Source organism: Cryptococcus neoformans (assembly GCF_000091045.1).
Source record: "Cryptococcus neoformans var. neoformans JEC21 chromosome 8 sequence".
Classification (NCBI taxonomy): Eukaryota; Fungi; Basidiomycota; class Tremellomycetes; order Tremellales; family Cryptococcaceae; genus Cryptococcus; species Cryptococcus deneoformans.
Window position 1 is genome coordinate 59,899 of NC_006693.1, and position 19,489 is coordinate 79,387.

The following is a 19,489-nucleotide window of genomic DNA, read 5'->3' on the forward strand; positions in this document are numbered from 1 at the left end:
CCTCGCTGTCTGATGGCACCTCGATCCTGACCTACGCGACGCGTTTCTATTTACGTAATACGGGTGGAAAAGGGCGCCGAGATTACAGTTAGTAACCGCATAGAAAACAATAGGTAACTGTGAAGAAGGTTTCATGTTCCATCCTGATCTGCGCGTCCCTTTCACGGTCATCACCCAATTTTCATTCGCCGCCCGCCAAGAATGCCGTCTTGGCAAGCACAGCATGTAAACAATGGGCGGATGAAACGCAAAAGGACGCACGGGCCGACGGCCAAGTGGCAGAAGAAGCTGGCGCCTGGTTTTGCATGCTCAACAAACAAAGGATGTTGTCGTATACCATGTTCTCGCTGATTTCGTTCCATTATTTATTCCAACGCCCGACCGATAATAACTCACAGCCTCTATCTTTGCTCCATCATCCTGCCACTCTTTTTCAATCCACACTCATTTATTCACAAGAGGTGCACAATGCCTGTCCTTTCAAAACTTATCTCACTCCTCCCACTCCTCGCCATCGCTCAGGGAGCTACCAGCGACGAATGGCGATCAAGATCTATCTATCAGTGAGCACGTCGCTCTCCAGCAAGGCCCGTATTAACCCTCGAGCAGACTTATTACTGACCGTTTCGCACCTCCTTCTGACGACACAACATGTCCGTTAGGCGCTACTAACTACTGCGGTGGTACATGGCAAACCATCATCTCGAAGCTAGACTATATCCAGAATATGGGATTTGATGCCATCTGGATCAGTCCTACCGCTCTCAACATTGAAGGTAATACTAAGTATGGCGAAGCTTACCACGTAAGTATCCGACAAGTTTCAATACTTGCGTCCCCCAGCAAGCAGTAATGACATTCAGCTGTAGGGATACTGGACAGCAGACCCGACTAAACTCAACCCCCATTTCGGCCAAGCTTCCGATCTCAAAGCCCTCTCGGTTGCGGTCCACGACCGAGGAATGTACCTCATGGTCGACATTGCTATTAACGCTCTTGCAGCCACTTCCTACTCTCTCGATGCCTCTGCACTCGCTTCAGATGCCGATGGTACCCTTCTCTTCAAGGACCCTTCCGATTTCCACACACGATGTGATATCAGCTGGGGAAACCACACTTCCGAGCAAGTCTGCTGGCTTGTGACAGGAGATGACAACGGGGATGTGGCGCTGCTTGATCTCAAAACTGAAAGCGACTCTGTCGCTAGCGTACTCAAGGACTGGGTTGGTGGGTATGTCACCGAGTACGGGATAGATGGTTTCAGAATTGATGCGAGCAAGCATATGAGCAAAGAATTCCAGCACGATTTCTGCGAGGCCGCCGGCACGTTCTGCATGGGTGAAGTCGCAGGTGACAACACCGAGTAAGTCTTACGAATGATATCTAGCTTGATACTAAAGCTGACCACTGGCAGATACGCGGGGGAATACCAAAGTGCTGGTGGCATTGACTCTGTTTGTGGTTTCGGCCTCATGTACGGCTTTGTCAACGTTTTCACCGGTGGCGACAAAATGTCCACCCTCGAATACTACATCAACCTCGCCGCCTCATCCTATCCTGATCCTACAGTCATTGGCACATTCCTCGACAACCAAGATCTTCCTCGATTCAATTCTCTTACATCTGACGCTTCACTCGTTTACAACGCTATTGTCGGTATGTTCATGTACGGCGGTATGCCGATTGTGTATTACGGTTTGGAGCAAGACATCTCCGATGGTCCTACGGACCCTCAGAATCGGGAGGCGCTTTGGAATTACAATAATTATGCCACTGATGGGGTTACCTTTGGGAGGATCACAAACCTCAATAACATTAGGAATAGGTTGGGCGGTGTTGGTGAGCTGTATAATGCTGTTGCTACAGTTCTTGCCATTCAGGATCAGGACATTGCCCTTCAGCGAGAAGAGGCTTTGATTGTCTTGACTAATGTGAGTGATTATTTGTGTACCTTTCCCTATTACTTTGTTGATGATCCATGTTAGCGGGGCCAGTCTGGTACCGGCACTTGGGCTATCAAAAACACCCAATTTGGCGGCTCTGTCTCTGTCATCGAGTAAGCCTATTTCCGCTCTTTGTGTTCATATACATTGCTCACCAACTATTAGTCTTCTTTCGTGCTCTACTTCTACTACTGACAGCGATGGTTCTCTTACCGTCACATGGACTTCCGGCCAGCCTTTCGTAAGACGGCTTCTTCTTCTCTGCTCAACGACATTTCGATGATAGCTAATGGTTTGTGCAGGTATTTGTCGCCTCTGATGTTGCCGATAAGGCCGGATTATGTGGCTCTTTATCCAACAGCACTAACGCTACTACTGTCTCCTCATCTTCCTCTGCTTCCACCTCTATCGACACTGCCACCAGTAGTGCCAGTATAAGTGGCAACCTCGCCGTCATCACTGATGGCTCCTCCTCTCCCTCTTTCTCTGCAACAAGCTCAGCCCTCTCTTCAAGCATTAGCTGGTACACCCCCACCAGTGCTGCCAGTTCCGTCTCGAGTTCCGAGTTGGTAGTCGTCGTTGCTGCCGTGTCAACTGCAAGCACTGCTGTGACTTCTAGCGGAAGCATTTGTCGCAGGTCAAAGAAGAGGGCTATGAGCAAGAGGCAATTGTAAGGCTTTCAATTCGGGAGGCTGTTGGGTCAGAGTGTAATAGTGATGGGAGGTGATCAAGAGGATTATGGACACAAGGCCTGCCTATGGAACGAACGATCATAATTATCAGCCTTTCAATCATAATTATCAACTATTAATTTATTGTGAGGACGATCTATAAATCACGGACATATGAATCAACCCATTTTTGTACAATAGGTGCTTATATTAACAGTAGATGAGTTATCAGCGGAACCGTCTTTACGACCTGTAGTGCTATGCTGGATACTAAGACTTGGATCCTATGCATAATCTCTCATTTCATTTCGTTATCAAGCAATAGAGCAAATTCCCATGTTTCCGTTTCTGTTCCATTTTTCAGATGCAATTTCGAAGATTGAAGATCCTTCAAAGGTTCGTATGGTACGTGACCTACGGAGTGATCTACTTTTTGTCACCGCCGGCATTGTTACCGTAGTAATTGCTTGACTGGCCGGAGGGGGAAGTGTATTTGGCGTACCCATCACCTGAAAAGTTTTCAGAATTCAAGTACCTTAAACAATCAGAAGGACATGGCGTACCACTGTTGTAGTAGGTAGAGCCGTTAGTGTTGTTGTAGTAGTAGCTACCATTAGTGCTAGGGAGAGGGATTAGTTGTCAGCACAAGCCTGCGCGAGAGGGCCTTGCTCTGTTACCGTGACAATGATACATGGAATACGGTCGAACGGGATGGGATAAGAGATAGAGAGAAAGGAGAGAACGATACTTACTTGGAGTAGTGGTAGCCTGTCTGGCCAGTGGCGGTGTCAACTCGACTGTCATAGCGGTTACCCTTATGCACCATCACCGTCAGTAGGTGCCGATTCATGAGTGAAGTTCTGCCAGGTGAACCGAGCGACTATATAAGAGAGCTTACCTGTGAGTTGGTACCCCTGTAGTAGATGGAGTCGTTGCCGGGCATTATTAATCGGTTCTGTTGCGAGAAGATGGAAAGGATAGGATGTATCTTTGTTGGACTCTAAAGGGAGAGTTGTTCTTATGATGATTGTTTATGTAAGTGGGAAGTGATGGCCAAATGTGGCGTAGCCGCCAGGGGGCAGGAGGTAAAAGGGGTGTGGGGCTTGCTTTAAGGAGATGGGAAACAAATGACAGCTCAAAACTCATCAAATCTGGACCCAACAAAGAACGTAAGAACGGGTGTTAATTATCACTAATGGGCTTTGATAAGGGCCTGCCGGTTTGACCGATGGTCGGTCTACATTCACATAACTTCCCAGGGCCTTACTTGGATCTCCGATGCATTAACCCAAGAACCCTGCATATGGCTGGTAATACTCACATCTAAATAATAGAATGATTTATAGGAAAAGGCGAAGCCAAAAGTCCGTCATCACTACGAGTACTATTCCTGAAAGGGTTTACGCTCCCGAAACAAAACCAAGTAAGCTCGATCGAACATCGGCGATGAACTGCAGCTTCATTTGTTCGCGAAAACGGGAGAACAGATCTTCCTTTATCCTGTTTTATGTTACATATTTCATGGGAGACAACAACAATACCGGTCGATAATAACCTTTTGACCTTGTTCTTAAATACACATAATAATAATATCCGATCGATCACAACTTCCTAATTTTATCTTCCGTTGAACACCAAGGATTCAACAGCATTTATTAGACTCCACCCATCAACCAAGGCTCCACCCATCAACCAAGGTCAATCCACCGTCGTAACTGATGGTGGATCTCAAGCTAATTAATGATCTTTAGGCGTCAAATTCCCAATTGGAACTCGGAAAAAACCGGTATCGGCCGTCACGAGTTCCGCCAGGCTTGTATAAGCTCCGAAGATGGCCGTGATCTGCGATTTAATTATCAGCAAAACATGACAAGAGTGATGATGATAGTGATGTGAAAAGAAGTTTTGGCAAAAGCTACGACTTACGATACCGATAGCACCGCCAGTTTTGATACATTTCGGGCTCTCTGAAAGATATCCAGCTGACCTATCATCCGCTCATCAGTAAACGCCTCTCCCATTTAGCCATCGATCGGTAGTGGCGCGATATCCAACTCACAAGATAAAAAAGTTGAGACTCAATGCCCCAAAAATACAAATCAATACCACCGACGACCTGTGACTAGCGATGAGGAAAAGGACGGTGACTATGCCCCAAACGCAGAGGTAGAGGCCCAAGGCGTTTTCGAGCATCGCTGGATTTTCAGCGTAGGCCGCGGCCACACCAAATTGGGGGATATACAAAGCTAGAAGAGGGGTTACGGGCTTTGAAGCGGAGCAGGAAACATGGAACGTACTTGATAAGGAAAGCCAGAATGCGCCGTACGAGCTGAACGTTACGGCCTGTCTCGTCAGAAAATAAACATTTTCAGCTCTCTTTCTTTGCCTGCACAGAGCTTTCTGAGCAAGGTGATGAAACATACGCCAAACGTATTCCCGCATGCCCATTCCAGGATCCCTGCAATAATCTGTCCTAGCCCGCCAAATCCGAGAGCGATACCAAGAATCATATTCGGTTTGGTGACACCTCGAGCTTGGACGGTGTACAAGTTTAAAAGAAATGCTCCACCTACAAACCTAAAAGAGGCAAAACGATGATTTTTAACAATCATTGTGTTGAGCTATATGAGTGTCTGACACTCACGGAATAAGGCCTACAGGTGCAGGGGTTCCAAACTTCCGGTGAAATACTGGGAACCCAGGTTGCGAGGTATCAATTGGATTACCTCCAGGTGTGATGGACCGCGAGATATCGTCGCCGCCTTGGTGCATCCCATCTTGAATACCGACCTTAGTTGCGCTCAACTGGCTTTCGTGAGAGAAGGTGGGATGGACAGGAGACCCGAACTTGGTGAGGTAAGCTAAGCCAGGTAGTAAATTCTGTTGTTGGGAGGATAAACCGATGTCGGCGTCTGGGACTGCGGTGAAGACCTCTTCATTCATCTTGTGAAAGGGATCAGGTATTTGATGGTCGGTGACTTTATGAGAACTTTGGTGATCTGAAGGTGAGGAGTGGATGCGAGGGTTCAGGTTGGAGAAGAGATATGTCTTTATGGCTCAGTTGTACGTGCATGATGGGAAAACACCGATCTTCAACCGGCTGAAGTATTACCTGTCGTCCATAGAGTATAGCCTGATCTACAAGGGTATATAAATGTGATCATCGCCCATAACTATTCCCAAATAGCCGATACTAATTATAAGTATAATCACAGCGTTGCTCCAATCTAACGAACGAATCTTAATGCCTGTTGATATTGTGCTACGCTTCCCTCCTCAATACCTCTTAAATCTAAATTTCAGTGTCTCTAACCGGGTGTTGCTATATTTTATTACGTGGGGTGTACAGATGACATGTCAGCTATTCTTGTTCCGATGACTTAATGTACTAACTTGCGATAAAGTCAAACGCATGCGGAGTTAGAAGCCACAGATGTCGCCCCCAAACTCTTTCCCAAAGGCCAGTCATAGACCGCGATCGTAAGGGACGGAAGAAGTATAATTGTAAGACGATGATAGATAAAGATCCAATTTTAGTACGACATACGTACGGCAAACATTTGCCGGAACATGGGCTGAATTTAAACGAGCGAAAGTGACCAATAATAATTGAGATGATAGACACAGATATCGAGATACGATGAAGAAGAGTCGCACTTTTCACACTAAGTGACTAGCTGGCAACTGCTATTCTAGTTGCAGTTGCTGGTATCAGAGGAATCGTGTGTTGAGCTGTGCCGTAAACTGTCCAACTAGGTACCGAATGCCGAAGCTCCCCTGGATCGCCAAAGCCGACAGCAGCATATAAAGCATACTCCACCGGTTAATTATTAGATCTATATTTTATTGCTGGATCTGTCTCCAGAGTCTATTCTCCATGATATTATCTCCAGTACTCTTTTGAGTCTGGAAGTTTGGGGTAATAATCTCCAACTTATCCGAAGGTTTTCCGTCGTTCCTGTTTCCCCTTTTTTTTCATCGTCGAGTTTGTTCGGCATCAATTACATTTTGAGGATGTTGATGTTGGTCACTTGTCATTTACTTGTTTTCCTGGTCGGGGGTTGTCGTTGTTCGCTGACGGAAGAAGGTCAAAGCTTCGAAAAATAGGCGGCTATAGAAGAGAGACACGCCGAGAAGCATCGCGTTCATTGTCCGAAAGTATAACCACTATCGATGCTATTCATGTATTTGGTGGTCTCTTCTTTAGCAGAGGCATTCCTGCATTTAAAAACAGAACCCACAATTATAGATTAGATCGAGTGCGGAACGAAGCAGGTGACTCTCGTTCGTTCGTCGTCCGGCAAAGGAAGAAGTTGGTTTAACGCGACGGCGAACGCCGCCGTCTACACTACTACAATGATGTGTTATTAATCATGTTATCAAAGTCGTCGCCTCAAGAAGCCTCGTCTCCCCTTTCCGACGAACCAAAGCTCACCTATTCAACAATCACAATCCATCCCATATACTCCCGCTTTCCCTTCTTAATACCCTGTAGACACTTTCTCAAGATGGCTGTAAGCATATCTGATTGCGCTGAATTATGAGCGTATGAACTGACATTGTTATGCGTAGTCTGGTTTCGGTTACTCTGGCGGTAAGTTACTCGGTCTGGCAATCAAGCAAATGTGAAGCAGCGAGGACAGCTCGATAAAACGGGTGAGAAGCAGTGATCAGGTGACGGAATGGAAAAATGAGTCTGTGGAATGGATAAGAATATGATGTTGATGGTATGGATAGGTCGAACAAGATGTTTTCCCTTCTGGCAAGAGTTCTCTAAGGTGCGTTCCTCTAAATTCGCAATTCGGTCTATGAACTCACGAAGCTTGCTTTGTCGTGACTTTCCCACATACCCAAATACCTCTGGTCTATCTTTGTCCTTTTCAAAACCACATTATGCTTCGAACGACCTATCAACTCTGAACTTTTGCTCGGCCTCGTGTATGACCTCCTTAACACTCCAATTCCCATCCCTGATCCCCTCCAATTTGCGAAATTCACACTCAAAAACTTTGCAAAACCCAACAAAGTGCTACGCCAATGCTGAGAAGCCTTCCGACTGCGTTGCCCCCAAAGATGACTACATGGAGTGTTTGCACAACACCAAGGAGGTGAGTTTCTTGGTTTTCAGATGTTTTGAACTATGTGAAAATGTGGTCTTTGCGTTGGGATGAGGTGGATTTTCAAAGAGTTTTAGGGTTAGCACAACAAGAGAGGTAAAAGCTCTCGTTGCGGACTTGAGGGCGTAATTGAAGTGATACAAGAGATTTTGGAAAGGAGGAGACTCTTCCTTTAAGTGATATGACTGATGTTTTTGTTCTTTTCTGCTGCCTATCCTACTTCCCGAATCACATCCCTTGTCAAATTGAACCTCATACACCGATATTCCCAAAACAGATTGCCCGAGCCAAGCAAGTCAAGTCCCACTTCGTCCAAAAAGAACTGCAGGAGAGCCACGACTCTCGCAAGGCCGCAGAGAAGGCTGCGACAGGGGTGATCGTTTCCTTGGGGTTAGTCGAAGAGGAAGGAAAGTAGCGGATGTAGCATCATGCATTTGGAGAGTTTAGAGAATTGAAGCTCTGGATCGTGGATCAAGGACTAAATGGGAGGCAAGGGATGAAGGACGTGACCAGCAGGTTGGGACTGTGAATTGTGCAGGAGGATGCTTACATATTACTAACCGACAAGCGAATCGTTAGATGTCCTAGTCACATAACATAATTAGGCATCATAGACCCCTATTCTACCCTGTAAACTTGTCTCCCTCCAATCCACCGTTGTCACTTCATCTAACCCTTCTAAACTCAGACACTCCACATCCTTTGCGCCCCATCTCAATTCCATTTCGTCAAAGACTTGGACATGCTTGACAACCCCAAAACCGAGCTTTCTGAACAGATGGATGGATGGGAGGTTGGAGGCTCCTATTCTTGCTATAAGGTGTGTGGGTGGGAAAGGAAGAGCCGTTGTTAAGTATGCGAGGCTAGATTAGATTGCGGAGATGTTTAGCAGGTCAGGCAAAAGAACCGGAGATCTGGGACGTACAAAAGGGAGAGAGCTTCGATGGCAAATCGTTTTCTTCGATCGTCTTTTGCTATTCAGGTACAGGACAGCACAGAGGCACAAGTTCTCGTCAGTTGCTTCTTTTTTTCCTTCTGAGCTTGAAATGACATACACGCAATCATAATCTCACATTCCCCATCGCCTTCGAGACCCTCCGGAAGGAAAAGATTTACGTCGCCTACCATCCGACACCGAGCAAGACATGATGGTGGGAGGATCACTTTCTGATTTTGCTCCGCTGTAGGGGGAAGGGAGGACGGTCGTTCGAGGAGGATGAATGTCAATTCTACAGCGCCCGTCGGTCTTGTCAGTTTCACCACGATATTACTATGCCCGTGTCCTTTAGAACGCACTATCTTCATCAATATGCCACTTTCCTGCCCATGTCATGCTATATCAGCCATCATCTCTCCCATTCACTGAGCCGTTCTGTTACTGGCAGACGTACGCTGCATATCGAGCTCTTCCTCGTAGCTTAACGGTTCAGAAGCTGTGAGCTCAAGTAATTCTGAAGATTTCATCCATTCATGATATGTCTAGTTATTCATTATCCCCGTGAATCTTTAGTTAGGCTTTTGCCATGGTCTGTCATTGCTTTGCAAAGTGAAAGTAGCTTACAGGGACATGTTCAGCGCTGAAAGAGGTATTCTGGTTAGTGGTTGTGGACGGCGTGTTCAGATGCTGCATGAACTGTTACGGACCGGTATGGGACAAGGATGACTCGATCTCCGAAGAGGACAGTATTCTCGTTGAGCCTCATGGTGATCGTCTACGAAAGCAGGTGTACTTGGTATGTGACTGTATGGCTAATATGAGTGGGTTATAGTAATTCTGGACTTTTGATCCAAGTGTTACTGCGCGAGGAGAAACAAAGTCCCCTCAGACCTAATGACGTGTAAATAAGGGTGGAGGACACTTAATTAAGCTTCTTCTTCTTCTTACGCCGCGCGTCTCTGCCACATATTCGTCACTGACAACCTACGATTATCTATTCTCTCTATCATTTCAGCTCCAGTATACAAACACAACCATCACAATGACCTCAATAGGAACAGGATACGATCTCTCAGTCTCCACTTACTCTCCGGATGGAAGGCTTTTCCAGGTGAGTCTCAGACGCGGACAAGGAAACAAAGAACGGTGTTGCTTATCTCCTGCTCTTAGGTTGAGTATGCCAACAAGGCTGTCGAGGCCGCCGGGTAAGCACCGCTCATCTTTTCCAGATGTTTCAGGACTGATATAGAGATATTTGACAGCGTCGCTATTGGTCTTCGGTGCAAAGACGGTGTCCTCCTCGGTGTTGAGCGCATCCTTCATTCCAAACTTCTTGTCAAAGGCGCGAACCGCCGAATCGCATCCCTTGACGAACATATCGGCATGGCGGGCGCGGGTTTGTTAGCTGATGGGAAACATCTCGCGAGTAGAGGAAGGGATGAAGCGAGCAACTTTAGGGATACCTATAATACACCTGTTACTGTTCAGGTACGTCTCTTTCAGTCTGTTTTGAATCATGAATAAGTGGTCGGGTTAAGGAGATCAAAACACTAACTGGACGCGTGTAATTCTAGATTCTCTCTGACCGGCTTTCCGCATATCTCCAAGCATACACATCTTACGGTTCTGTCCGACCTTTTGGTCTCTCTGCCCTTGTTGGTGGTGTTGACAAGACCGGTCCTAAACTCTTCTGCGTTGAGCCTTCGGGAGTGTATTACGGTTACCGGGCATGTGCAGTTGGAAAGGGCAAAGCATTGGCGAAGACTGAGCTTGAGAAGGTCGTGAACAAGGAAGTGGAGACTGGCGAGGCGATCACTGTGCGAGAAGGTGTTATGGAGCTTGCTAGAATGTAAGTCATGATCTATTCACACCCAAAGATATTTTCCGGTTGGAGGATTACTGATGAGGTGATATAGTATATACTTGGTCCACGACGAAAACAAGGACAAGGACTTTGAGCTTGAGATGACTTGGATTTGTGAAGAATCTGGCAACAAGCACGCGCTGGTGCCGGAGGATCTGCTGGCAGAGGCAGAGGCGAAGGCAAAGGCAGCTTTGGAAGAAGGCATGGAAGAGGATTAGATATACTCGTTGGAGTAGACAGGATTGTAGGTAGATCGGTGACATATGTATATATCGAATATAGCCGTTCTGCTAAAAGTGAGACGGGATAAAATAAGAAGTGCTTTATTTATATTAGCATGTTGCTGCTTTGTATGGTTGCCACTTCCGAGTTGACCTTCAAGGCTTACAATAAGCAAGCTGGCATTTGCACAACAGGTGAACTTTTCAAGGCTGTGCGGTAAGTGGGGGAGGCGTGTATCAAAAATTGCGATTCCACGTCTGCCACTATGGCATGGTCCCTCATTTAATTTTAAATACGAAACTCAATGTGACAGGAAAGCAATGTACATATTTCCCTACGGGTAATCTACTCGTTCATAAGCTCCATTTCACCACCTTCCCCCTCTTCTCCCCCTTGCCCCTCATCATCCTTCTTAATTCCCTTGAACTCTTGGTCCTCTCCCTTCATCGTCCTTCCTCTTTGAAACCACGAGCTCGTCTCCTCCCTTGTAATCTCCCTAAGCACCATCGTCGCATATGTACTAGCCCCCAGCTGCATATCCACCTTGACTGCCCTAAACTTGCCTTCCGGATCATTCGCCGCCGGCGGGTTAAGGCTGAGGATCTCATCTTCATCCGACTGGACAAGCGGCAAATCTGGGTCGGTGTACTGAAGATGCGTCCATGTAAGTGAGAGCGGGCGGAGGAGGATAAGGCGGTATGAGCCAGGAAGAGAGTACTCTCGTTGCTCGCGTCGCATACGGTCCTTGTCAAGACCGTCGGCTTTGAGGATGCTGTCGTACAGCTCGCCAACCTCACCACCGGGGTAATCGACGTCGAATCCAGGAAGGGGCATCACGACGTCGAAGATAGTGTGAGTCTTGTTGGTAATGTCCTCGGCGGTGAGGCGACGGACGGTGGGGGAAGATGATGTTTTCCAGGATTTGGTGCGGCCGTGTCGGTCTTTGCGGTGAGCAGGAACGTTTTCAGGATCTGCATAGGGCAGAATGAGTAAAACAGTTAAAGGGTGAAAGACAATAGATGTGATGACCTACCGACAGGCTCGTCATCATCCGACTTTTCGATAACAAGATCGCCAACAAGAGGTTCCGTAGCAGACATCTTGATACGTTCAGAAACGATAAGGTTCCAAACGTAACTCTGGTACGCATGGACATACATCGTCCTCAAATTTCTTGGGATCACACCCAAAGCCCCTACCTTATCCTCCATTCTTCCACCTCTTTTCCAAAATTCCCAAATGCTCCTCTCCGCCACAGCTCGTCTGGGCATCTTCTCCAATGCCTTGACGTAATCGCCATCTTCCAACCACGCCAGACGAGCGGCTACACAATCGGGGTGTTCACCCTCACGGAGGAAGAGGAGAGAATCGAGGGCTGCAGACCAGTTGGAGCGGAGGATGAAGAGGCCAGTAACATGGGTTGGCATGGAGGAGGTGCCGAAGCGCTGCATACCTGGACGAGAGAACATGTTAGCAGAAAAGAGCGATAAGAATTGGTGCAAAGAGAGAAAGCTTACCATAAAAGTTGATAAACCCAAGATCTCTCACGCTCTCCATAGTCCGATCAATCTCCTCCACACTCTCCGCCTCTACATTTCTCAATGTAATCAAGAATCTATTCCCCTTCAACATCCCCAATTCCAAATACTTGTCAGAGTACTCGAAATCTCCAACCCTGACACCCCTATCACCTCTCTCCTCAACCGCTTGTTGCTCAGTCCGCCAACCTTGTTTGACGCCGTTGAGTGCTCGCCAGACTGTTTGGAGGTTACGTCCTGAACGTTTCAGGCAGACACGCTGGACAGTGACGGCTCGTTTGTCTTTTGTACCGCACACGGTGAGGTCTTTAGCTTGGACATTGAGGAGACGTTGGAGGTGGGAGAGAGCATCCATGGTTTCGCGGTTGGATTTGTGCAAAGTAAAGTGGATATAGGCGGGTAAACGGGGCGCGTCTTTTGATTCGATTAATCAGAGCCCGAATGAAAAAATAAATAAATATTGAAATACACGCACCAGGTGCCCGACGAGCTCCTTTGCCGTGGAAACTGCTTTGTCCCGCACCACTGGACCACTTGATAACCAGCCTTTGTCCTTCTTCGCCCTTTACTTCTCTGGTTGAGCTTTCAAACATCCCAGGAAAGACTTCGCGCAGAATCTTGTGAGCCGCTGCACGCTCTTCTTTGGAAATGACAGGCTACGCAATTTGTGTCAGTTTTTTGGATAATAGCCATGTGAATCGGGTCAGAGATGCACCTGTGAGAGAACCTCGCGCTCATCTTCGTATGTCAACCACCAACTGCCTGAATCGGCATTGCGTCCCCCGCCTCGTCCGCCTCTCCCGCCACGGCCTCTTCCACGTTCTTTCCCCCTTCCCCTTCCACGATCCCTGCCTTGCCCTCGTCCCTTACTTGCACTATCATTGAAGGCAGCTTCCTCCCCTTCCTCCTTCTTTTCTTCCTCTCTCTCGGCATTCTCCTCACTTGCTGATTCGGTATCCTTCTTCCTTCCGCCCCACCCGGAATCGCCTTTGGGGGGTGCATCTTTTCCTTGCTCAACGAGTTGGTGGAGAGAGATGATGGTCTCATCTGAAAAGTGGGGACGAAGCTTGAGAGTAGTACTTGTGCTCCACTGAGGGTGGGCAGCAAAACGAAGGTTCTCGGGAAGGTCAACGGCGACTTCGGGTTCTTCGCTCTGGGATGCGACTTCAGTAGTGGATTTCGTTTGGCCATTGGCAATTTCTTCTTCAGTAACAGTCGCGGCTTCTTTATCCTTTTCATTGGATCCGGGTTCTTGTGGCTTGGTGATGTCTTTGAGATGCAACACCTTGCCATCAAGGCCGATTTCGTTGACCAGGAAATCCGTAAACCTTCCCAAAAAGTTAGCTCACTCAATTTTTCAAGTTGTATACCCCCTCAGAGATACTTACGCACCGCTGTTTGATCACACCCCTCACACCTTTACCCTTCCCTACGAATCCTCGGATTCCACATTCTTCCTCACCGACAAACCCACGGCGAGCAACCATGTCAGCTTCAATACCAGTGACCATCTTCAGACTAGGAGGAAGGTCTGGGATGGCGGGTACGAGTCCCATCTTGGATACTGGGTTGGGGATTGTTCGGTGGGGAGCGTTAAGGTGGTCTGTGAGAGATGGGGTGTTGGAGGGGGCGATTTCTTCTGCCTTGAATCTCTTAGCCTCTACATCCTGCTTCTCCGTGTCCTCTGCTGGACGTTTTTGAGTGTTTTCTTGGGCGGACATTGTCAATATATGTTTTGGAAAGAGAAGATAAGAATTTTGGAAATTTATTTCCCAAACAAAACCGGCGCCCCCAGCTGAAAAAACAAGAACGACAGAGAGTGTCGTAATTTGGTTCCGTTCATGTCCCGCCGCTACGTATATCCACCGACTTATACGATCGATATATATCAGATTGCCAAGTCCCATTTACATTATTTACTATCACTATACGCAATGCTAAAACGGAACACTCCAGCATGGGCAGTTCCCAAATCGCCATCAGTCAAGCATGAGCTCAAAGATGAACCCGGCGAGGAGCCAGACACAAAGCGGATAAAGAGTGTGTCCTTGTTGCGTTTATGATGTGGTTCCCAGCGCTCATACGTTCTAGCTGGGAACGTCAAGCCCATCCTCACGGCTACACATGGAATGTTCAAAGAGAACCGTACAGCCGCTTATGCCTTATTGAATCAGCTCAAGGTACATCTACCCTTCCGGAGCCCAGAACGAATTTTTGGCTGACCCCCATTTTGAACGGAATTGTAGAAATCAATGACGATAGGTTGGGAAGATGCTTTCTTCTGGATCCAGGATACCAGCCCAGGTAGTGACCCCACTGAAGCCCTTGAAATATTCAAGGCCCTTGAAAGAGTAGAATTCAACAAGATCAATCGTGTATTCACATACATTGTTCGTATAAACGCTCCTTTACGCCACTTTCGAGTGACCACTAACCCTGCCTCTTTTTCTTTTCTTAGCCCGAACTGACTCTCACCACGACCAACGAAATCCGAAACCACATCCGTATTCATTCCACCCCTACTTCTGGCATCCCCATCAAAACCCTCCGTGAAGCCATGCCGAACGGCATCGAGCCGCTCAAAGACCTCGAAGCGAGGGGCGATATCCTCATCATGCGTGGTCTGACGGGCGCTTGGAAGGATATCCCTTTGCCGAGATTGGGAAGAAAGAATGTGAATGGGCAAGAGTTGATGGAAGGTGGATCGGGGAGATGGAAGACAGTTTTTTGGGATCATTTGAGAGAGGCGGGAAGGGCGGGAAAGAGGGTCGATGATGGTATGTGCCGAGTTATCTCTTGATGATTATGTCAGTGGCTGAATATTTTTTCAGAGTTTATCTATTCTTGGGCAGATGTTCCTATAGCAGAAACGGACGATGTCGCAAAATTGCTTGCCGATCGTACGTCTCCTTACAATCCTCTTCTCTTTCCGCGGAAGCACGCTGACAATTCCAACTTTTTTTCCCATAATTCAGAGGAACTTTCTGCTTCCTCTGCTATACCCGCCGCCCCAAAAGCGACTGCAAACGCTGCCTCCAAGAAGAAGAAGAAGCGCACACGAGCATTGAAGATTACAAACACCCACATGAAAGAGCAGGGTATTGACTTCTCAAAGGACTATGTCAAGCCTGCGTGAGCAAGTTATCACGGTGGCATCGCGAAGCAGAAGGAGAAGACTAAAAGGGGAGTGTATTGCTTGTATGTGTTGTATCTGTCTTATTAATTACCATGCATCTTCATTCGTTTCAATCCAACATGCAAGAGCTTAACATTGTGAAATAAAAATAGGATGTAACATACAACTTACAAAAATTCTTACAACAATTGTCCACATCTCATCTTATGCCAAAATGGTCCACGCAAAAAAAATAAAAATAGTTAAAAACTGATATCCTCGTAACCCTCAAGCATTTCGATTTCCTCATCGACTTCATCGTCACTATTTCCTTTTTTTTTCAGCTCTGCCAACGCCGCCGCGTGTATCGCATTGCCTACCACTTCTCCGAGGGCTTCCAAGCCGATAAGCTGAGTTTGCTCCGGCCCAAGTTCGGGTTCAGGCCCCAGTTCTGACTCTAGCTGTTTAGGTTGTTCAGGCTGTTCTGCTGTTGTAGGGTTTACGGAGTGTATAACTGCCTGAGGGCCCTGAGCTTGACGTGCAAGTGGTACGTCGCGAGGTTGAGTCGACCTTGTGGGCAATAGAGAGTTTGAAAGAGATTGGGGAGGTGCATGCTCGGGGTTGATGGCGTTCCCTTCTTCTCCGTCTCGAACCTCTCCATCTACATTCCCCTCAACGCTTTCGATACCAATTACCCCCTCTGCTCTCTCTCCATCTCCCGGCGATCCTAATCCTGGTCCCAATCCTAATCCTCGCAACAACCCCCCTTCCCCTACTATAGACCTCCTCTTCCCATCCCCTGTCAAGCTCCCCAACGCAAACTCATACTCCCTCCTTGTCCTCATATTCTGCCTCAACACCCAAAGTTCCGCCAGCTGATCATCAGATAACAACCTCGGATGTTCCAAATGTTTCGTTACAGAGGTATACAATTTGCTATGCTGTGGTTTTCTCAGCAAGTCTTTCAGTGGAGGGAGGAGGAGGTCGGAAGGGGAAGGAAGAGGGTTGGGAGGGAGAGACGTGGGAGGAGGGATGGAGTTGGGGTTGATACTTTGGACGGTGGGGTAGTCGATCATGCCTGGGCAAGCCCAGATGGATGGCCAACCGGGACCAGAGCGGGTGCGGGGCGGTGAGTTAGTGAAACGAAAGCTAGAGGAAAGATCGATTTTCTCGATAGGGAGATGGGCAGGTGGTGGGCGTTCGGATGAGATGGGGGAGAGGCGATAACATTCGTACGCTGTCCATACAGCCCACCGCATCTATAGAGTATGTAATGTCAGCGTTTAACATGTCACTTTTTGGAGATGGGGATATGAGAGAGGAAAACGTACAAGTTCAGACCACCACCATACGTCGAGAGAGACATAAAACGGTGTAGCAGCCTCACCCCACCATGCATCAGTGTATATCTGAAACTCATCAAATGGTGGTATCTGGCCACACTCTCCCATCGCTTGTTCCATTGCGCTGGCCAGCGTATTGGCGCCTTGACTCTCTTCATCTTCAGCCTCGGCGTCTTCACCATCATACTGGTCTTCATCGACATCGCCCACACCTTCACGCACACTCATACCCGTCTCATCAACCACACCATTACCGCCCCCTCCGTTAACCACGTCCCTCCTCTTAACACGCACACTAGCTTTGGAATGGCTGACCGTCCTCAACCCATGTTGGAGTACTTGCGAATGATGGACGATCCGTAATGTAGCAAGGATACCATTCGGCTTGAACGCTTCGCGCAATAGGCTACGTTCTCGACAATGCCCGAGGGGTGTATCGTCAAAATTCTTGACTATAAAATCTTGCAGCTGAGTTTTGGTTTTTCTTTTCAGCTATACCACTAAAAAGCAAAAAAAAAAAAGATGATGGATAAGAGATGAGACCCACCCTTCTTTGTCTTTCCCTTATAGCGCGTCTATCGTTCTTGGCTTCTTTTCTCTTGGGAGTCTTTTTTCTTCCTTTATGGATTGACTGGATATACTTTTTTACTCTGTCCGTCAAGATGGAATCGGTAATGCTCTCATGATACATTGGATGATTCCGGCATGCAATAGTAGCATGTACTACAAAGTTCATTGTCCTGATTTCGCACATGACTGTCAGCCTTTAAACTTTTATATAAACATGGTAGAATGACAGATGCTGGATGGACAGATGGACAGATAGACAAATGACTCACGACAAAGCCCCCAACTTTCCCCAATCGGGTCTCCAAACATCCTTCCCTTGCTCGTCCTTCATCCTCCCATCTTTCGCGTTGACAGGATCAGGTGTCGGCCACTTATCGGGAGCGAGGTTTCCTTGGTAATTCGGAGCTGGCATACCGCACAGAATGCGAACTGTTTCGTGTACGATTTTCTACTTTCCCCCCGTGAGGGAAAATGGTACCTTTGGTGAGATCGAGCCAACATGCATGTTGTGAAGCCGAGGATAACTGGGATAGGGGTAGAAAGACGGGAGAACTTACGACAAGGTCAGATTCGGTAACATGTCCTCCCATCCCACCGCCTTGTGGCCCTCTCTTCGCACGCTTTGTGGTGGGCGCATTATGCGGTGGAGAGGAGGTCCTCTTCCCCTCGGGGAGTGGGACAGGCGGGGTTTCAGACATTATTTGGTGTCTTGCGATGGTACAACTTATTACCAAGTATGTATTTTGGATGGATTGTGGATGATGAATGTTTACAATTAATTAGGAGAATCAACATTGGGCCAAGGGATCACCGGCTTTCGGGGGGGAACAGCGCAGGGAAAATATACGGCGTACGCCGCGAAATGTTATTTTGAGTTGCATCCTCGAGCCGGGTCGTGGAAATGCTGTCGCCAAGACGTATGCTGCAAAGCCTTTAGATTGCTGTTATGAGCCTGCCATAACACGAATGCCAAATGGAAGATCCTTGCCAGAAGGTCGTAAAGACTGGCACGTTTGTACAGGAGGCTATACAACAGAAATCGTCGCCTTTCAAAACGAGTTATTGTGACCAGACTGCATCGTCCAGATCCTAAACCTAATATACAACAACTCTAAGGAAGCCTTCCCCCCATCGTCCCGTCCTCCCTTCTTCCCTTTTCCTCCCTCTTCTGCCTTTCTATCTACAGTATCAAGCAGTAACACCAACTCTAACCGTCTCAAGGTACTTATCCCTACTCCCCAACTTGTCTGTCCCATCCGCTTTTCGGGAGTACGGTGTCCATTTGGGTTCATCTTGGAAGAGTCGCATGGCTGTTATGGTGTTTGCAGAGTCGACTGTAAAACGGTGGTAGATACTGTTTTGTGGGGGAGATGGCAGTATTAAATCAGCATACGAGTCGTGGGATGGGTGGAAGGGGAGATGGGGATGGGGATGAGGGAGGGAAATATGGACGTACCCAGCAGGAAGGACGATCAAGTCACCAGCTTCGAGTGCGATCCTAATCCATTGCTCTTCATGCACTCCTTCTGCACCCCGGATATCAAAGTACCCCGATCCTGCGAGGATGTATCGAATCTCCTCATCTTCATGCAAATGCCTGTCCAACAAATATCTTATTAGTCAATCGTAAAAAACTCATACTCGTGCTTATCCTCCAGGCAAAGCAGGAGCAGAGAGAGAAGAAAAGAGCGACGCACTCGTCAAAGAACGACTTGATCTTCTCCTCATATGCCTCTCCCAACCCTTCCCTAGTCACAGTAATCCGGTCCCTGTTCTTGTATCCTCGCTCCTTTGCAAATTCGTCAATCTTGGATTCCCACGCGCCCTCAGAGTCGATGGGTATACGCTGGTAGACGACGCCGAGCTTGGCGAGGGTGGGTTCGGGGATGTCGATGCCGGTATCGTGAGGGAGACGTTGGTCTCCACTATGGAGGTAGAGTCAGAAGGGTGTTGAACAGACGGGAATAGGATAGGACGTACGGCTTGTCGTCGTAAATGTACGCCTTCATTGTTCTTATGTGGAAATCGAAAACGAAATGGTATACGTACAAACTGGCGAATAAAAACAAGTCGAAAACATGGAAAATAATGACGTGCTCACGAACGATCGTGTGGCGAATCAGGCTCACTTGAGGGTGGAGGTGGAGGCGCGTGAGTTATCAGTGTCAT

At 47.7% G+C, this 19,489-nt stretch overlaps 10 protein-coding genes across 10 annotated transcripts; 4 read left to right on the forward strand and 6 right to left on the reverse strand.

The window, feature by feature from the left end:
* The first annotated feature begins 345 nt into the window (after window positions 1-345).
* Window positions 346-2,882, forward strand: CNH03660 (alpha-amylase AmyA, putative). Its single transcript, XM_572528.2, has 7 exons — window positions 346-563; window positions 610-805; window positions 870-1,363; window positions 1,415-1,931; window positions 1,986-2,056; window positions 2,109-2,184; window positions 2,246-2,882. Exons 1-7 carry the CDS (start codon window positions 469-471, stop codon window positions 2,615-2,617), a joined length of 1,821 nt encoding a protein of 606 aa, XP_572528.1. The 5' UTR covers window positions 346-468; the 3' UTR covers window positions 2,618-2,882.
* On the reverse strand, window positions 2,878-3,765 carry CNH03650 (hypothetical protein). The gene is made up of 4 exons (XM_024657745.1): window positions 3,513-3,765; window positions 3,367-3,428; window positions 3,178-3,233; window positions 2,878-3,123 (listed from the first exon to the last, which is right to left on the reverse strand). The coding sequence occupies exons 1-4, from the start codon at window positions 3,555-3,557 to the stop codon at window positions 3,041-3,043; spliced, it is 246 nt and encodes an 81-aa protein (XP_024513411.1). The 5' UTR covers window positions 3,558-3,765; the 3' UTR covers window positions 2,878-3,040.
* A 409-nt stretch (window positions 3,766-4,174) lies between these two features.
* On the reverse strand, window positions 4,175-5,663 carry CNH03640 (membrane protein, putative). The gene is made up of 6 exons (XM_572526.1): window positions 5,259-5,663; window positions 5,038-5,191; window positions 4,912-4,957; window positions 4,674-4,860; window positions 4,541-4,601; window positions 4,175-4,456 (listed from the first exon to the last, which is right to left on the reverse strand). The coding sequence occupies exons 1-6, from the start codon at window positions 5,555-5,557 to the stop codon at window positions 4,352-4,354; spliced, it is 852 nt and encodes a 283-aa protein (XP_572526.1). The 5' UTR covers window positions 5,558-5,663; the 3' UTR covers window positions 4,175-4,351.
* A 1,402-nt stretch (window positions 5,664-7,065) lies between these two features.
* CNH03630 (conserved hypothetical protein) lies at window positions 7,066-8,186 on the forward strand. The gene is made up of 5 exons (XM_572525.2): window positions 7,066-7,128; window positions 7,187-7,208; window positions 7,352-7,392; window positions 7,642-7,722; window positions 8,009-8,186. Exons 1-5 carry the CDS (start codon window positions 7,123-7,125, stop codon window positions 8,144-8,146), a joined length of 288 nt encoding a protein of 95 aa, XP_572525.2. The 5' UTR covers window positions 7,066-7,122; the 3' UTR covers window positions 8,147-8,186.
* A 79-nt stretch (window positions 8,187-8,265) lies between these two features.
* CNH03620 (hypothetical protein) lies at window positions 8,266-9,510 on the reverse strand. Its single transcript, XM_024657744.1, has 7 exons — window positions 9,376-9,510; window positions 9,293-9,308; window positions 9,123-9,210; window positions 9,028-9,051; window positions 8,787-8,960; window positions 8,657-8,705; window positions 8,266-8,594 (listed from the first exon to the last, which is right to left on the reverse strand). The coding sequence occupies exons 1-7, from the start codon at window positions 9,432-9,434 to the stop codon at window positions 8,333-8,335; spliced, it is 672 nt and encodes a 223-aa protein (XP_024513410.1). The 5' UTR covers window positions 9,435-9,510; the 3' UTR covers window positions 8,266-8,332.
* Window positions 9,511-9,641: 131 nt separating this feature from the next.
* CNH03610 (proteasome subunit alpha type 3, putative) lies at window positions 9,642-10,823 on the forward strand. Its single transcript, XM_572523.2, has 5 exons — window positions 9,642-9,779; window positions 9,839-9,873; window positions 9,931-10,156; window positions 10,243-10,517; window positions 10,585-10,823. Exons 1-5 carry the CDS (start codon window positions 9,711-9,713, stop codon window positions 10,748-10,750), a joined length of 771 nt encoding a protein of 256 aa, XP_572523.1. The 5' UTR covers window positions 9,642-9,710; the 3' UTR covers window positions 10,751-10,823.
* A 242-nt stretch (window positions 10,824-11,065) lies between these two features.
* CNH03600 (pseudouridine synthase, putative) lies at window positions 11,066-14,038 on the reverse strand. The gene is made up of 6 exons (XM_024657743.1): window positions 13,685-14,038; window positions 13,008-13,620; window positions 12,768-12,948; window positions 12,272-12,706; window positions 11,788-12,207; window positions 11,066-11,725 (listed from the first exon to the last, which is right to left on the reverse strand). Exons 1-6 carry the CDS (start codon window positions 14,011-14,013, stop codon window positions 11,100-11,102), a joined length of 2,604 nt encoding a protein of 867 aa, XP_024513409.1. The 5' UTR covers window positions 14,014-14,038; the 3' UTR covers window positions 11,066-11,099.
* Window positions 14,039-14,181: 143 nt separating this feature from the next.
* Window positions 14,182-15,542, forward strand: CNH03590 (hypothetical protein). The gene is made up of 6 exons (XM_572582.2): window positions 14,182-14,332; window positions 14,384-14,472; window positions 14,539-14,682; window positions 14,751-15,069; window positions 15,124-15,192; window positions 15,268-15,542. Exons 1-6 carry the CDS (start codon window positions 14,227-14,229, stop codon window positions 15,426-15,428), a joined length of 888 nt encoding a protein of 295 aa, XP_572582.1. The 5' UTR covers window positions 14,182-14,226; the 3' UTR covers window positions 15,429-15,542.
* A 1-nt stretch (window position 15,543) lies between these two features.
* Window positions 15,544-18,085, reverse strand: CNH03580 (expressed protein). The gene is made up of 5 exons (XM_024657742.1): window positions 17,878-18,085; window positions 17,590-17,768; window positions 17,298-17,490; window positions 16,739-17,218; window positions 15,544-16,666 (listed from the first exon to the last, which is right to left on the reverse strand). Exons 1-5 carry the CDS (start codon window positions 18,016-18,018, stop codon window positions 15,671-15,673), a joined length of 1,989 nt encoding a protein of 662 aa, XP_024513429.1. The 5' UTR covers window positions 18,019-18,085; the 3' UTR covers window positions 15,544-15,670.
* Window positions 18,086-18,385: 300 nt separating this feature from the next.
* On the reverse strand, window positions 18,386-19,377 carry CNH03570 (hypothetical protein). The gene is made up of 4 exons (XM_572521.2): window positions 19,301-19,377; window positions 19,018-19,245; window positions 18,777-18,917; window positions 18,386-18,674 (listed from the first exon to the last, which is right to left on the reverse strand). The coding sequence occupies exons 1-4, from the start codon at window positions 19,327-19,329 to the stop codon at window positions 18,509-18,511; spliced, it is 564 nt and encodes a 187-aa protein (XP_572521.2). The 5' UTR covers window positions 19,330-19,377; the 3' UTR covers window positions 18,386-18,508.
* Between the last annotated feature and the right edge of the window lie 112 nt (window positions 19,378-19,489).